The sequence below is a fragment of the Vulpes lagopus genome, chromosome 11, assembly GCF_018345385.1.
Source record: "Vulpes lagopus strain Blue_001 chromosome 11, ASM1834538v1, whole genome shotgun sequence".
Lineage (NCBI taxonomy): Eukaryota > Metazoa > Chordata > Mammalia > Carnivora > Canidae > Vulpes > Vulpes lagopus.
The window spans coordinates 63858323-63877001 of record NC_054834.1 but is presented as its reverse complement, the minus strand read 5'-3'; the positions used below and the strand labels follow the sequence as shown (position 1 = coordinate 63877001).

The window sequence follows — 18679 nt, the reverse complement described above, 5'->3', positions numbered from 1 at the left end:
ATGGCCTCAGGGAATCTGACCCACCTGACTGAGTTCATTCTCAGGGGAGTCTCAGACCGCCCAGACCTCCAGATGCCACTCTTCTTTGTTTTCCTGGTGATTTATGGGCTCACCGTGGCAGGGAACCTGGGCATCATCACCCTCACCAGTGTTGACTCGCAGCTTCAAACACCCATGTACTTCTTCCTCAGGCACTTGGCTATCATCAATCTTGGCGATTCTACTGTCATTGCCCCTAAGATGCTGGTCAACTTCTTGGTTTCAAAGAAAACCATATCCTACTATGGATGTGCAGCCCAGCTGGGGGGCTTCTTAGTTTTTATCGTGGGGGAGATTTTCATGCTGGCTGCAATGGCCTACGACCGCTACGTGGCTATTTGCAACCCCCTGCTCTACATGGTGGTGGTATCTCCGCAGATCTGCCTTCTGCTGGTGTCCCTCACATACCTCTACAGTCTGACCACAGCACTGACCGTCTCCTCCTGTGTGTTCTCTGTGTCATACTGCTCTTCCAATGTCATCAACCATTTTTACTGTGATAATGTCCCTTTGTTGGCATTGTCCTGTTCTGATGCCTACATTCCAGAAACAGTGGTGTTTGCCTTTTCAGGGACCAACTTGTTTTTCTCCATGATTATTGTTCTAACCTCCTACTTCCACATTGTCCTTGCCATTTTGAGGATACGTTCCTCAGAGGGACGACGAAAAGCCTTTTCCACCTGTGCCTCCCACATGATGGCTGTCACTGTGTTCTATGGGACCCTTCTCTTCATGTATTTGCAACCAAGGACCAACCACTCATTAGATACTGATAAAATGGCCTCTGTCTTCTACACTCTGGTGATACCAATGCTGAATCCCCTCATTTACAGCCTAAGGAACAAGGATGTGAAGGATGCATTCAAGAGATTCCTAAAGAGCCCTTGCCAGGCTTTCAAATTAGTGTAAATTTAAAGATTCAGTTCTCTTATTTAAGGGTTTTTATTTGCTCCTGAAAAGCTAGTATCTACTAAGTAGAGGCAATAAATAGTTATAAATTTTGTGGATTCAATGGGTACATCTTAACTCTTTCTATTCCACCGTCAAATATCCAACTATCCCTAATACAAAGACATATTAGTTGACCATACAAAATGGGTTTAATTAAGTGGTAAACAATATTTTCAAAGTAAGTACAACACAATTTGCTACTGGGTTTTAATAATTTGTGATCAAGGAGCGGAGTATCTGAGGATTGGAGAAATTATATGAACACCATTTCTCTGAAGATGGTCAAGATTTGGGTCATCGTCCTTGCCATAGAACTATTCTTTTCAATTGTTGAAAGTTTTATTTTTCCTTTTTGCTGTATTTTTGTGATTCATATATCTTAGCTTTCTTAAATTCATTTTTGTCTTGCACCTAACATGAATTTGAATCACAGAAAAAGAAATCTTTAGGAGAAACTAAAAACAGCAGAAAGTGCCTAGATAAACATTGAAAGAGAACCTGTAGCAAACAGAAAAAGGAAACATACAAAAGGAGATTCCACGTTTCCACTACTATCATGTGTTACATATAGATGAAGCAAAATGTTGATATTTCATTCAGTGTGCCATAAAATTAACATTCTCCATGTCTTATTCTCAGAGCAAACGTTGTGGTATAGGGCTCATTGTCTGTGTGATAGATTCATAACAGCAAACTCCATTTCTTTTGACATTTGTATTTAGTATGTTTTGGAGAAAAATCTCATTGGAATGAAAATAAAAACCTTGTCTTCAAAAGGACACCAACTCTCAAGGGAACTCTGATGGAAAAAAATTAACATGATTAAATTATGTCATCATGTGACATATCTACTTCTGTACATGTAAAATGTTCCTAATTTACAATGAGTAAGGGAGACTGGTCAGGGCATGCAAGACAGGCAACATCTGGAAATGGTATGAAATTGGGGGAGGTAGGATGTCAGAAAGAAGGCAACTATAGGGAACATGACACTCGGGTCTATGAATCATTTGTCAATTTAGTCATAAACAAACAACAAAGCTGAAAATACAAAGTCACACTGTGTGTTTGATACTTCTGGTCTCTTTTTTCATGGAAGACAGCATGTCCACAGTCCTGGGGATAGGGAATGGGCATCCTTGGTGGGTAGGTGGGCATACGTGATTCTGCCTAAAACATCTACATCTGTATATTGGCATAGTATCTTAGCCTGGCAATCTAAAACCTTGCACCTGTCTCATTCACTAGTACTCAAGGGGATAGTCTCTCAGAAGCTTACATAGTATATACCCTTTCTGCATGTTTTAGCTACATAATTTAACCTAAAGAAACTCTACACAATGCCCACTCTAAATGAAGGATAAGATAAGTTCATTAGGTTGAAAGGTAACACAGCACATGCACATGCACACATGCACACCCACTCACATATCACTTGTACACGTTTATCAGAATTGACAAATCCACACATTCAACTAACCAGGCAGGCACATGAGCCCAGTACCACCTTTCCTTGAAGTCGGTAGGGAAACTCATTTATGTGGCAGCACTGATCTCCATTGGATCAAGCTTCCAACCTGCCAGATGCTAAGTCACCTGTACTTCCAGCTAATCATCACCTACCAGCTCTGCAGGTTCCATGGCATTTGTGTCCAGACAGTGACAACAAAATCCCCCTCGTGTGTGACAACAAAATCCCCCCTAGAGAAGGAAGATGCAAGACAGTCACAAAACAAGGTATGACAGCACCTGTGAGAGATAGGACACACATCAAACAGCACCACAGAGCCCCTCCTTTTGCAGCTGCCACAGTAGTGGTAGCTTTGACCCCACTCTGTATATAGGGATGTTCTAGGCAGTAAGCATCACAGTGCCACACAAAGAATCCTTTCAAGACCACGAAAATAAGAAAAACCATCCAAGTTTCTCAAATTCAGCCTAGAAAATGCCATTTTGACCCAAAAACTTACTGAAGGAGTATTTTCACAGCAGCTCCTTTTGTTTTGAAGCACCATCATCATATATCCCAACATTTTACTTATGACCCAATAGATGTGTGTAGCATGATTGTTTCCTCCTTTATCAATTGTCTGATAGGTAACAGTAATTGGCATGTTTCTGAATTTTTCAGTTGAAAGGTTAATCTAAGCAAATGCAAAACTTCCAATGGAGATTTTCTTGTCTTCATGTCTAGACAAGCTTGGTTTGAGCTGCTAATGCCATCTCCCAGCAAGTCCATAAGGCTTCGCCAGATATCTCCATGCTATGAGTCCCATCTATCATCTCTGGTTTCCAAAAGTCTGCTTCCACAAGCTATTTCAATGGAAGGGAAAACATCCTTTCAAGGAAAATCAATAAAGAAGTAGAAATCACTGCAGATATGAGTGACAGGAGACAAGATAGAGGTTTCTACGGTAGCATCAGTTCTCCTTATGTTTTTTTTTTTTTTGTATATTTTTTTACTGGAGTTTGATTTGCCAACATATAGTATAACACCCAGTGCGCATCCCATCAAGTGCCCCCGTCAGTGCCCATCACCCCATCACCCGATCACCCCGCACCTCCCCTTCCACTACTTCTTGTTCATTTCCCAAAGTTAGGAGTCTTTCAGGTTCTGTCATCCTCACTGACTTTCCCACTTGGTTTCCCTGCTTTCTCCTCTGTTCTCTTTCACTATGTCTTATATTCCCTGTAAGAGTGACCATATAATGTTTGCCCTTCTCCAATTGACTTACTTCACTCAGCATAATACCCTCCAGTTCCATCCACGTTGAAGCAAATGGTGGGTATTCATCGTTTCTAATGGCTGAGTAATATTCCATTGTATACATAGACCATATCTTTATCCATTCATCTTTCGATGGACACCGAGGCTCCTTCCAAAGTTTGGCTATTGTGGACATTGCTGCTATAAACATTGGGGTGCAGATGTCTTGCTGTTTCACTGCATCTGTATCTTTCGGGTAAATCCCCAGCCATGCAATGCTGGATAATAGGGCAGATCTATTTTTAATCTTTGAGGAACCTCCACACAGTTTTCCAGAGTGGCTGCATCAGTTCCCATTACCACCAACAGTGCATGAGGGTTCCCCTTTCTCCACATCCTCCCCAACATTTGTTGTTTCCTGTATTGTTAATTTTCCCCATTCTCACTGGTGTGAGGTGGGATCTCATTGTGGCTTTGATTTGTATTTCTCTGATGCCCAGTGAGGCAGAGCATTTCTCATGGGCTTGTTGGCCACATGTATGTCTTCTTTGCTGAAATTTTTGTTCATGTTTTTTGTCCATTTCATGATTGGATTGTTTGTTTCTTTGCTGTTGAGTTTAATATGCTCTTTATAGATCTTGGATTAGCCCTTTATCTGATATGTCATTTGCAAATATCTTCTCCCATTCTGTAGGTTGTCTTTTAGTTTTGTTGACTGTTTCTTTCGTTGTGCTGAAGCTTTTTATCTTGATGAAGTCCCTATAATTCATTTTTGCTTTTGTTTCCCTTGCCTTCATAGAGGTATCTTGCAAGATTTTGCTGTGGCCTAGTGCAAAAAGGGTGTTGCCTGTGTTCTCCTTTGATGGAATCTTGTGTCACATTTAGATCTTTCATCCATTTTGAGTTTATCTTTGTGTATGGTGTAAGAGAATGGTCTAGTTTCATTCTTCTGCATGTGGCAATCCAATTTTCCTAGCACCAATTATTGAATATGATCCTTTTTCCAGTGGATAGTCCTTCCTCCTTTGTGGAATATTAGTTGACAATAGAGTTGAGGGCCCATTTCTGGGTTCTCTATTCTGTTCCATTGATCGCTGTGTCTGTTTTTGTGCCAGTACCACACTGTCTTGATGATCACCGCTTTGTAGTACAACTTGAAATCTGGCGTTGTGATGCCCCTGGCTCTGGTTATCTTTTTTAATATTCCCCTGGCTATTCGGGGTCTTTTCTGATTCTACACAAATCTTAAGATGATTTGTTCCAACTCTCTGAAGAAAGTCCATAGTATTTTGATAGGGATTGAACTGAACATGTAAATTGCCCTGGGTAGCACTGGCATTTTCACAATATTAATTCTTCCAATCCATGAGCATGGAATATTTTTCCATCTCTTTGTGTCTTCCTCAATTTCTTTCAGAAGTGTTCTATAGTTTTTAGGGTATAGATCCTTTACCTCTTTGGTTAGGTTTATTCCTAGGTATCTTATGCATTTGGGTGCAATTGTAAATGGGATTGACTCCTTAATTTCTCTTTCTTCAGTCTCATTGTTAGTGTATAGAAATGCCCCTGATTTCTGGGCATTGACTTTGTATCCTGTCACATTGCCTCTTTATGTTTAGAGAAACTTAACTACAGCACCACAAATTAATTTCCCACTGTCTTTTTACATCTCCTATTTTAAACCTTATCATTATTCCTTGTTTTACTCCTTCTCTTTGTACCACTCTTCTTTTCTCTCTGTGTCTCAGTAAAGGCTACATATTTTTTCTCTCCTTCTATTAAACAGAAATACTGTTTATGAAGTTTGATGTCCTTCCATAAGTTATGCTCCATGTCACTGTTCCAACCTTCCCTTCAGGACTGGTTTTGACTCCTTCAATATTTATAAAGCTATTTTTATGAACAATCATTGTTTTTGGATTAGAGAAATTATGTTGACAAAAATAGTTTTGATAACAAACTGTTACCTCAGCTCACAAAATGTACATCATTGAGTTACCTATAATGTAATATGAAAATGACTACTTCTTAAAAAGCATACAGAATAGAATATTACGCAGTCATAACGACCACTGAGATCTCTCAATTTGTGACCACATAGAAAGACCTAGAGGGATCACGCTAAGTATAATAAATTCAAGAGAGAAAAGCAAATACTTTGTGAGTTCACATATCTGTGGACTATAAAAACAAAGCAAATGAACAAACAGGTTCTTAAATAAAGAGAATACACTAGTCTTTTTTTTTTTCCACAAAGGAAGTGTAGAGGAGAGGAAATGAGCAAAAAAGATAGAGGGGATTAAAAGATACACACTTCCAGTTTAAAATAAATGAGTCACAGATATGGAAAGCACTCTACAGAGAATAGAGTCAATAATATAGTAGTATTGTATGGTGACAGACTGTGACTGCACTTATCATGATGAGCACTGGTAGTGTACACAATTAATAGAACCCATATATAATATACCTGAAACTAATACAGAATTCTGTGTTCATTGTACTTCTATTTAAAAAGCATCTAAACACAAAAGTAGTTTGAGTTATAATTGTCAGAAGACATTACTAAGGATTCTTTAAAAATACTTAAAATATGTATTTAAAGATCTAATAATTTACTGAATGATCAACGTTATTAATGTATATACAGCCAAAAAGTGATTAAGGTATGAGCTGAGATTATGCTATATTAATTTAAAATCTTTATGAAATAAGTAAATAAGATACTTTCATGTTTAGATATGGATGCCTAAAACTTGGGTGATAGATCACAGACTAATCAAATTTGGGGGCAAACTAGCAGTTTCTTAATCTCTGTAATCTTAATCTTAATCTTTCTTAATCTCTGTTTCTTAATCTCTTTGTAATCACCTTTCTCCTTGCATTTTTTTTCTCAGGATTTTTCAGCATTTTATGTGTATTTCATGCTTCAACCACAGGGAATTACAGACTCTGAAACAGAAAGGCAGTGTGGCAGGCCCCCAGGACCAGCACGCAGGGGTAAAGGATGGCTGCACACAGGGAGGGGCTGTGCCACCACAGGAGAGTCAGGCTGCAGCTCAGTCAATTCTGTACACCTGCCAGGAGAATGAGAAGAAGTCAGCTTTCCAGGTACCCAGGAGGAAAAGTAGGATTTGGTGGCCTCCCCTCCCAGATTCAGCTACAAGCTGTGTGCGAATGTTTGTCACTCTAACAACAACTCCATCAGCACTATCACTGTGATAGACATTCAAATACTAAAGTTATATTAAAATCAATAGTATATGTCTCCATTATAATCCCTGAACTTCTTTGATGACAGGGATTATACTTAGTGCATTTTTCTACTTCCAGTCAAGAACAATATTTGGATTCCTTGAAAAAATAATGTATTAAAACAAGTGAAACCATTTAGCTCTGTCAAGCTAAATTTCATGTAATTATTTGTTGCAACTTTTACCATTTGTACAGGTGGTGCATATTCATAAGTTGGATGTCCAGGGTCTGAAAACACTAGGATAGTGAGGGTGGAATACACATTAATGAAAGAAATCTTTATTTAGAACTAATTTATTTAAATCAATTAACTGTACTTATTTTTCCCCAGTCGTGAATGCAAGATACATTGTAGACATGTGCATTCATGGGTCAGCAAGAACCACACTCAAAGTTCTTAATTGTGATAATATATGGAGAATCCAAAGGTCGGTATCTCTCTAAATGCCTATTAGAATTAGAGCAAACCTATAGTAAATGGGGGGTAGAATGAGAGTGTAGTAATTTTATTCAGAGTCAGCAAAATATTGGTATGCATAAAATGAATATAATTCAGTTATATTAACGTAATAAAATGAATATAATTCAAAAACATAGTTGAGTGAAAACCATTAGATATCTGAATGAGTTATATATAACACATTGCGCACTTTAAAACATACGTTATTTTACTTTATAAAGCTATATTCCATTTTAAAGACATATATCAGCTTTTGTAAAAGAGGTACCCATGGGAAAGAGAACTAGAAGCGGACACGGGAAATTAGTTTCAGTATGCACCTCGGGTGTGGAATTACAGTATCATTAACTCAATTTTAGCCCTTAGATTAGAAAAAGAAAAAAATAGGAGAAACACATATATTCATAATTTTTATTCCTTCTGAACCTTCTAACACACTATAGGACATGTTTAAATAGTTTTGTTAATCCTCAGATATAACACATGTAAGAAACTTGTGGGAAATGCTGAAAGTCTATGTAATTTCTAGATGAATAAAGCATGTATCTGAGAAATGATCTATTTAAAAGCAGATATTTCAGTGAAGACAACAAAAATAGCAAATAAGAAGCAAAGTTATATATTTATTATATGTAATATATATAAAATTATATATACATAAAATTATATAATTACCTCAATAGGGAAATAAAACTCATGGAATAATTAGCAAAGATGAGTGACATCATTTCCTGCTCTCAGATGCTTTGGGAATAACCAAGAATTGCTTTCAAGTTCCCAGAGGAGCGTCTCAAATAAAGGAGATGTTCATAAATTCTTCTGACTGTAGTCAGGCTGGTAATCACACAAGAAAATAGGAAGCCAGTCACCACTTAAGGTGAGTAGCTGCCACCGATTATTATTGCTGAATTACCTGCAGTGATGATTCTTGATTCCTTGTTCAATTTTTTTTTAAGATTTTATTTATTCATTCATGAGACACACACACACACACACACACACACAGAGAGAGAGAGAGAGAGACAGAGACAGAGACAGAGACAGAGACACAGTGAGAGGGAGAAGCAGGCTCCATGCAGGGAGCCCGACGTGGGACTCGATCCCGGGTCTCCAGGATCATGCCTTGGGCTGAAGTCAGCACTAAACCGCTGAGCCACCTAGACTTCCCTCCTTGTTCTATTTAAAGGACACATATGAGTATTGTCACCAATGCCAACTAGTACATCATATATATTACTCATCTCTTTTCCTAACTAGATTTCCTGGAGTAAGGATATATGTTTACCACTATTAGTATGTTCTCTGAAGGTGGTAAGGGACCTCATTTCTATTTCTGATTATCTCTACATTTAGATTGAGATTCTAGACAATAAACATCAGGAAGGAGGAGTAAGCACTTTGGCAACCTCAGCTTAGGATCCTCATCTGTCCTTCCCTTCCCTCTGGACCCCTCTCTCCTTTTAATGGGATTGCAATGTTCTCAATTGGACCAACCCATTAATCTCTGCTGAGGCTATTTACAAAAAGTTATAGAATATTGATTGAGATTAGGTGTTCGCACCCTTGGGCTCCCTGTCTAACCCCAAGCCCTGGAACAGCTCTGAGTTCCTGCTTCCATCTGATAAGAGTCAGGTTTGATGCTCAATTCCCTTGCTTTTTCCAGACAGTGCTTGGGTAGGACTGAGGGAAGGAGTACCACATAAATATTCACTCAAATGAGTTTCAGGGGAACTGAAGGCATTTGTAAAAATCACAATAAAATGCATGTTGAGATGAAGATATTTGCCAACTCTACAAACTGCTATGGAATAGTCCTTTGGGGTATAATTTTTGTAGCTTAAAGCATTAGAGTTTTTCATTCATTTTCATTCGTTTCATTTGCTGCTAATGAATGTTTCAAAGTGCTTTGCTGTGAATATTTTGTTAATTTGAATAGGTTTTTGGACAGAGTAAATTTTGTGAAGTAGTTTCATCTGCCAAAATAATGTTAAATTGCTATTCTATTTTTTGAAAATTTCCTTTTTTAAGGGCATCCATAGCTTTTAGTTTTAAGGTTATGAATGTCAAATAGTTTCTTATAACAATATGTCCTGACAAGTCTACAGTTGTTTTTTGTGTGGATGAACAGAACATCCAAGTTCATCATCCTTTGTAGGGATAATCACCTTCCCCAGATCCAATGGAGACCCTTTTTTCATGCCTGTCCTGATATGCCACTTTTCTCATATATTACATGTTGTGCATGCTGCGGCAACACGATCAGGGTCCTGAGGATAAGGGGATGAGGAAAATAAAAGAAAAGTAAAGAGATGGGGACAGGAGGGACACAGTGGATGATGTCCAAGCAGTGCCAGCTTTATTCAAGGTTTTACAACATTTTATAGCATGAGCAAAACAAAGCCAAGAAGGTGTTTATTTTTTAGCAGGTTTGTGAAACCCCCCAAAGTTCCCCTTTCTCAGCATGCAAGACAGACTCACAGGTGCCAGAAGACCTTGGTAAATAGATAAGATTGTTGCTCCAGATGTGCATATTTCAAAGGAATATTAGGTATGGTAAACAGACCAGCAAGGACAGCACAGACCCTTATTTACATTTAACACCAGGTCAGAATAAGTTGTATCTATTGTGTTATGTGGGCGATCACGTACAAGCGAGCCCTGAGAACTGTTGCTCAAGCCTTTTCTCAAGCGTCAACCAACTATTCACCCTTTAGGCTCCATTTGAGTGAATGAGGGATGCAAGTCCGGGCCTGGTTTGGTTCAGTTACTCCAGCTAGTTCGTGGTCGCCCACAGTTTCAATTCTTTGCATGCATGGGTCTTTTCCCGAGGTTCCCATTCTTTTTCATTGATGTCTACCATATCATCTCAAGAAATCCAGCAAAAGTTTTATTATCTGGTAGAACAAGTCCCTTCAAAAGTGTCTTGCTTCTTCTTAACAGTTTGCATTTTCAAAATGCATTTGAAATCAATATCAAAATCTATAAATATCCTTAGTGATTTTTGATCGTAAGGTCATTGAACAAATAGACCAATTTCAGCACAAGTAAGATTTTGTCACATCAGGTTGTACAATCCAGGAACATTGAGTTTCTGTTCATTTATTTAGGACTTCTATAATGCATACCCAAAGGGTTTGAATTTTTCTCTTTTTAGGAGTACGTTTTGTTTCTATGAAATATTCCATCAATATGGGATTTCACTTTTATTCTTAATTTTAGTTGCTTTTGTCCATTCTAACTGGTATTAACTCATCTATTCAGATGCTCATTTATCCCCTAATTCTTTTTGATGATGTGGTAAATTCTAATTCCAGGATTTCCAGAAGAAAACTGTCCAGCCAAACATAGGATCAACCCAGCTTGAACAAGTGTTTTATCACTCTTAGACATTTTTATACATATATCAATGATATATTAATATTGTTTACAGTTTTACAGCTGCATAAGTGAAATTATAGGCCCAAATATTTAGTGAGCTTTAACATATACAAGTAACAAAATATTATAATTGGCATATACAAGTATGTGTATGTTTAAATCAGGATTTAGGGTCTCCTAGAATGAGTCACAATGTAGTCCTCATTTTTTTATACTCTAGAAGACTTTGTAATGAAATCAGATTTTTTTCCCCATAAAACTTTAGAAGTACCTACTTTTGAAAACAATCTGAAGGAAAACAGACTTGGAAAAGAAGAGGTAGATAAAGTGCAATCCTTAAATAAACTGAATTTACAAGAAACATTTCACCTATAGTTGAGAGAAGATGAAATAAAGGTGTAAGAATAGGATTTAAATTTAAATATATAAGTGTATTCCATTTCTCCCAAAGCCATGCCCTGTTGGCTTTATCTGGATCAAGTAATCATTTGTCCTGATCCATGCCATTTAAACAAATACAAAGTAAATACTTCTACTGAACCATGCTATATGTCTTTCCCCTCATTTCCCACTACTATGTATGTCTTTCATTCATCTGCTTCAGGCAATGTGATTTGCCAGCCTGTATTGAATTTGAGATAGCACACCCAGTGTTGGCGTGATATTCTTCTTGGTAGGGTGAGTACATTTATAGCAGCTTACTGGATGATTTTAGGTGATACATCAACAAATACAAATCACACACTGAAAGAGTCAACACCCAGTTGCTGAGAATCCACATGCACTACTCTATGGGAAATAAAAGATATCTATGTGCATTAGAATGCACTAGTTGGCACTTCTGTTAAAGTGCTAAATTGTTGTCTATTATTATAAAAAATTATAAACACTCTTTAAAACCCATAAAAGTATAATAGAATGAGAATACAGTTTTATTTTTTTAAAGATTTTATTTACCTAGTTATGAGTGACTAACAGAGAGGCAGAGACAAAGGCAGAGGGAGAAGCAGACTCCTCACAGGGAGCCTGATGTGGGACTCAATCCCAGAACCCCGATATCACACCCTGAGCCAAAGACAGATGCTCAACCGATAAGCCACCCAGGCATCCTGAAAATACAGTTTTAAAAATGATATGAATGGTGGAAAGAGAATGGTCTTAAATATGCAGAGCTATAATGAGAAAAGTAAACCAAAGTCTACTGCATGAGTTAATCATGGTTTTCTTTGGGACAAAGGTTGGGATAAAATTTCAAGGACGAGAAGCAAAGGCTTTTACTTATATTAGAATACTTTCCTACCTATGATGTGTTAACCAATTATAGATAAGTTAAGTAAAAGCATATCTAAAAAGATATCAGGATTACCAATTAAGACCAGATGTGTCTAATGATACCTGTTGACAGACCATAAACAGATGGTATTGAGTTGGTAATAATAGCGAGCAAACGGCACAAAAAATAAACTGACTACTATATGTCTTAGGCTATAGCATCTCTTATTTTTTTTAGTTTTTTTCTTTTAGGTTTTTTTTTATTGGAGTTCAATTTGCCAACATATAGAATAACACCCAGTGCTCATCCCGTCAAGTGCCCTCCTCAGTGCCCATCACCAAGCTCTCCAAGCCCCTGCCCACCTCCCCTTCTACTACTCCTTGTTCATTTCCTAGAGTTAGGTTTCTCTCATGTTTTGTCATCCTCACTGACATTTTCTTATTTTATCTCCTTTCCCTTTTTTACCTTTCACTATGTTTTATATTCCCAAATGAATGAGAAAATATAACATTTGTCCTTTTCCAAATGAGTTATTTCACTCAGCATAATACCCTCCAGGTCCATCCACGTCGAAGCAAATGGTGGGTATTTGTCTTTTCTAATGGCTGAGTAATATTCCATTGTATACCTAGACCACATCTTCTTTATTCATTCACCTGTCGATAGAGACCGAGGCTCCTTCCAAAGTTTGGCTATTGTAGACATTGCTGCTATAAATATTGGGGTGCAGGTGTCCCAGCATTTCACTGCATCTGTATCTTTGGGATAAATCCCCAGCAGTGCAATTGCTGGGTCGTAGGGCAGATCTAATTTTAACTCTTTGAGGAACCTCCACACAGTTTTCCAGAGTGGCAGCATCAGTTCACATTCCCACCAATAGTGCAAGAGGGTTCTCCATTCTCCACATCAAAAAAACATTTGTTGTTTCCTGTCTTGTTAAATTTCCCCATTTTCACTGGTGTGAGGTGGTATCTCATTGTGGCTTTGATTTGTATTTCCCTGATGGCAAGTGATGCAGAGCATTTTCTCATGTGCTTGTTGGCCATGTCTATGTCTTCGTTGGTGAAATTTCTGTTCAGGTCTTTTGCCCATTTCATGATTGGATTGTATGTTTCTTTGCTGTTGAGTTTAATAAGTTCTTTAAAGATCTTGGAAACTAACTCATTATCTGATACATCATTTTCAAATATCTTCTCCCATTCTGTAGGTTGTCTTTAAGTTTCGTTGACTGTTTCTTTTGCTGTGCAGAAGCTTTTTATCTTGATGAAGTACCTATAATTCATTTTTGCTCTTGTTTCCCTTGCCTTCATAGAGGTATCTTGCAAGATGCTGCTGTGGCCAAGTTCAAAAAGGGTGTTGCCTGTGTTCTCTAGTATTCTGATGGAATCTTGTCTCACATTTAGATCTTTCATCCATTTTGAGTTTATCTTTGTGTCTGGTGTAAGAGAGTGGTCTAGTTTCATTCTTTTGCATGAGGATGTCCAATTTTCCCAGCACCATTTATTGAAGAGACTATCTTTCTTCCAATGGATAGTCTTTCCTCCTTTGTCGAATATTAGTTGACCATAGAGTTGAGGGTCCACTTCTGGATTCTTTATTCTGTTCCACTTATCTATGTGTCTGTTTTTGTGCCAGTACCACACTGTCTTGATGACCACAGCTTTGTAGTACAACCTGAAATCTGGCATTGTGATGCCCCCAGCTATGGTTTTCTTTTTTAATATTCCCCTGGCTATTCGGGGTCTTTTCTGATTCTACACAAATATTAAGATGATTTGTTCTAACTCTCTGAAGAAAGTCCATGGTATTTTGATAGAGATTGCATTAAATGTGTAAATTGCCTTGGGTAACATTGACATTTTCACAATATTAATTCTGCCAATCCATGAGCATGGAATATTTTTCCATCTCTTTGTGTCTTCCTCAATTTCTTTCAGGAGTGTTCTGTAGTTTTTAGGGTATAGACCCTTTACCTCTTTGGTAAGGTTTATTCCTAGGTATCTTATGCTTTGGGGTGCAATTGAAAATGGGATTGACTCCTTAATTTCTCTTTCTTCAGTCTCATTGTTAGTGTATGGAACTTCTACTGATTTCTGGGCATTGATTTTGTATCCTGCCACACTGCCAAATTGCTGTATGAGTTCTAGCAATCTTGGGGTGTAGGCTTTTGGGTTTTCTACATACAGTATCATGTCATCTGCGAAGAGGGATAGTTTGACTTCTTCTTTACCAATTTGAATGCCTTTTATTTCTTTTTGTTGTCTGATTGCTGAGGCTAGGACTTCTAGTACTATGTTGAATAACAGTGGTGAGAGTGGACATCCCTGTCTTATTCCTGATCTTAGAGTAAAGGCTCCGAGTGTTTCCCCATTGAGAATGATATTTGCTGTGGGCTTTTCGTAGATGGCTTTTAAGATGCTGAGGAATGTTCCCTCTATCCCTACACTCTGAAGAGTTTTGATCAGGAATGGATGCTGTATTTTGTCAAATGCTTTCTCTGCATCTATTGAGAGGATTATATGGTTCTTGGTTTATCTCTTACTGATATGATGAATCACATTGATTGCTTTACCAGTGTAGAACCAGCCTTGCATTGCGGTGATAAATTCCACTTGGTCATGGTGAATAATCTTCTTAATGTACTATTGGATCCAATTGGCTAGTATCTTGTTGAGAATGTTTGCATCTGTGTTCATCCGGGATATTGATCTATAATTCTCCTTTTTGGGGTCTTTGTCTTGTTTTGGAATTGATGTGATGCCGGCCTCATAGAATGAGTTTAGTGGTACTCCATTTCTTTCTCTCAGAACAGCTTTAGTAGAATAGGTATGGATTCTTCTTTAAACGTTTGATAGAATTCCCCTGGGAAGCCATCTGGCCCTGGACTTTTGTGTCTTGGGAGGTTTTTGATGACTGCTTCAATTTCCTCCCTGGTTATTGTCCTGGTCAGGTTTTCTATTTCTTCTTGTTTCAGTTTTGGTAGTTTGTGGTTTTCTAGAGATGCGTCCATTACTTCTAGATTTCCTAATTTATTGGCATATAGCTGCTCACAATAAGTCTTTAAAATCCTTTGTATTTCCTTGGTATTGGTGGTGATCTCTTCTTTCTCATTCATAATTTTATTAGAGTTTTTTCTCTATTATTTTTAATAAGGCTGGCTAATAGTTTATCTATTTTATGAATTCTTTCAAAGAACCAACTCCTGGTTTTGTTAATCTGTTCCACAGTTCTTCTGGTCTCTATTTCATTGAGTTCTGCTCGAATCTTTATTAACTCTCTTCTTCTGCTGGGTGAAGGTTTTATTTGTTGTTCCTTCTCCAGCTCCTTTAGGTGCAACGTTAACTTTTGTATTTGCATTCTTTCTAGTTTTTGGATGGATGCTTGTATTGCGATATATCCCCCCCTCAGGACTGCTTTTGCTGTATCCCAAAGATTTTGAACAGTTGTATCTTTATTCTCACTAGTTTCCATGAATCTTTTAAATTCTTCTCTACTTCCTGGTTGACACCTTCATCTTTTAGCAGGATGATCCTTAACCTCCATGTGTTTGAAATCCTTCCAAACTTCTTCTTGTGATTTAGTTTTAGTTTCAAAGCATGATGGTTTGAAAATATGCAGGGTATAATCCCAATCTTTTGGTATCATTTAAGACCTGATTTGTGACCCAGTATGTGGTCTATTCTGAAGAAAGTTCCACGTGCACTTGAGAAAAATGTGTATTCAGTTGCATTTGGATGTAAAGTTCTGTAAATATTGGTGAAATCCATCTGGTCCAGTGTATAATTTAAAGCTCTTGTTTTTTTGGAGATGTTGTGCTTAGAATATCTGTAGATTGTAGAAAGTGCTACATTAAAGTCATCAAGTATAAGTGTATTATTATCTAAGTATGTCTTAACTTTGGTTATTAATTGATAGATATACTTGGTAGCTCCCACATTTGGGGCATAAATATTGAAGGTTGTTAGGTCCTCTTGTTGGATAAATCCTTTAAGTATGATATAGTGTCCCTCTTCATCACTTACTACAGTCTTTGGGATAAACTTTAATTTATCTGATATAAGAATGGCTACCCCTGCTTTCTTTTGAGGATCATTTGAATGGTAAATGGTTCTCCAACTTTTTATTTTCAGGCTGTAGGTGTCCTTCTGTCTAAAATGAGTCTCTCGTAGACTGAAAATAGAGGGGTCTTGCTTTTGTATCCAGTCTGAAACCCTGCGCCCTTTGATGGGGTCATTAAGCCCATTCACGTTCAGAGTTACTATTGAAATATATGAATTTAGTGTCATCATAATACCTATTCATTCCCTGTTTTCGTGGATTGTTTTCTTGGTCTTCCTCTTTCTTTTACAGAGTCCAACTTAATATTTCTTGCAGAGCTGGTTTGGTGGTCACATATTCTTTCAGTTTCTGCCTACCTAGGAAGCTCTTTATCACTCCTTCTATTCTGAATGAGAGCCTTGCTGGATAAAGTATTCTTGGCTGCAGGTTCTTCTCATTTAGGACCCTGAATATATCCTGCCAGCCCTTTCTGGCCTGCCAGGTCTCTGTGGAGAGGTCTGCTGTTAACCTAATACTTCTCCCCATAAAGGTTAGGGATCTCTTGCTGCTTTAAAGATCTTCTCTTTATCTTTAGAATCTAAGTTTCACTATTAAATGTCGAAGTGTTGAGCAGTTTTTATTGATTTTAGCAGGGGATCTCTCTATCTCCTGGATATGAATGCCTGTTTCCCTTCCCAAGATAGGGAAGTTCTCAGGTATGATTTGTTCAAATACACTTTCTGATCCTCTGTCTCTTTCGGCACCCTCTGGAATCCCAATTAAACATATATTTTTCCTTCTGAGGCTGTCATTTATTTCCCTTAACCTATTCTCATGATCTTTTAATGTGTTTCTCTTTTTGCCTCAGCTTCCTTCCTTGCCTTCAACTTGTCTTCTATGTCACTCACTTGTTCTTCTACCTTGTTAACCCTCATTGTTAGGACCTCCAGTTTGGATTGCATCTCATTTAATTGATTTTAAATTTAGATTAGATCTAATTTCTGATTAGATCTAAATTCTGCACTCATGAAGTCTCTTGAATCCTTTATGCTTTTTTCTAGAGCCACCAGTAGCTTTCTAATTGTGCTTCTGAATTGGGTTTCTGACACTGAATTGTAATCCAAATTTTGTAACTCTGTGGCAGAGAGTACTGTTTCTTATTCTTTCTTTTGTGGTGCGTTTTTCCCTCTAGTCATTTTGCTCAGTGCAGAGGGGCCAAAAACAAGTTGTACTGGAAAAAAGAGAAAATGAGAGAAAAAATAGGGAGGGGGAAACAAATAGTAAACAAAAAACAAAGGGGAGAATCCTCTGATTCTATATACTGTAAATCCCTCGACTTCCCCTGGAACTTTCCAGTGCTGCTTGGTTAAGGACTTTCTCTTCCCCTGTTGTTCCAGCTGTTCTTCTGGGGGAGGGGACTGCTGTGCTGATTCTGAGGTGTGTGCACCTGGGGGAGCTGCCCAGCCCCCTGTCAGGTGCATGGCTCAGTGGGAGCTGTCTATCCTGTGGCGCCCCTGCTCAGTCCCAGGTACAAGGTGACACCAGGAGGAACAAAAACAGTGGTGGTGGCTAGCTGTCCAGCTCTAGAGTCAGCTCCCACAGTAACTACTGCAGCTCCCAGTCCACAGGGTCCTAGATGCTCCAGAGGCGGAAGGCGCTGACCTGCACAGCTCAGGGCACCCTGCCGCAGGAGTGTCCTTGCTGCCCTGTGTCCTCCTGGCATTTGCCTGTCCCAGGGGAGTGCCGGATCCAGGGCTGTGTCCCCCGGCGCCCTGAGCTCCAGGGTCCCGCAGCCCGCTCCCTGCAGAGCTGCCTCTGAGCTGCTCCCAGGCCTCCTGCTGGGCATGCTGCAGCCCTTTAGGGAGCTTGGCCGAGGTGTGTGGGACTCTCTCCCCCAGACGCAGGTCCTCTGTTAGTGCCCCTGGCAGCCTGAGGGCATCCCCACGCCTCCTGGGATCCTGCCCGAGGTCCCTGCTAGCGCCTTTCTGTCTGGGAAGATTGGTGAAGCTCCTGCTTCTCCGGGTCTGGGCTTTCCTGTCCCGGGGACACTCGCTGCTCTGCCTTAGCCAGCTCCTCACAGGGCCCCTCCCCCTTGGATGCTTTTTTATTTCTTTATTTTTTCGTCCATCTTCCTACCTTGATAGAAGTACTAACTCTCCTCACTGTAGCATTTCAGTTGTTGTCTCTTTAAATCTCAGGCTGAATTCGTAGGTTTTTGGGATGATTTGAAAGTTATCTAGGTAAGTTGGTGGGGACAGGTGACTTAGAGACCGTACTCTTTGCCAACTTGTCTATATCAGTCCACTGAACAACCTTAAAAGTAAGCTCCCTCTCCTACTCCTTCTTTAGCAAGCTGACAGAAGTAATTCTGGGAAATCTTGCAGGTCCGAGCATCTCCAGAGGCACCACCGCTGCCAACACCTCTTATTTTTGGTGCCAGGTTCAGTGATGGAGGTGAGTCCTATTTTAAATTAACCCATCTAAAAAATTAGACCAATCTGATCCACAGCTGTTGTCTCCTGATACCCAATGACTCTTGTGATGGTTGTTCCCACAGCAATTTCGTTTAATGACCTGG

The 18679-nt window shown here is 38.8% G+C and overlaps 1 protein-coding gene across 1 annotated transcript; it reads left to right on the top strand.

Annotated features, from left to right (window-relative positions):
- On the top strand, window positions 1-948 carry LOC121472044 (olfactory receptor 8J2-like). The gene has a single exon (XM_041723016.1). The coding sequence runs from the start codon at window positions 1-3 to the stop codon at window positions 946-948; it is 948 nt and encodes a 315-aa protein (XP_041578950.1).
- Window positions 949-18679: the final 17731 nt, after the last annotated feature.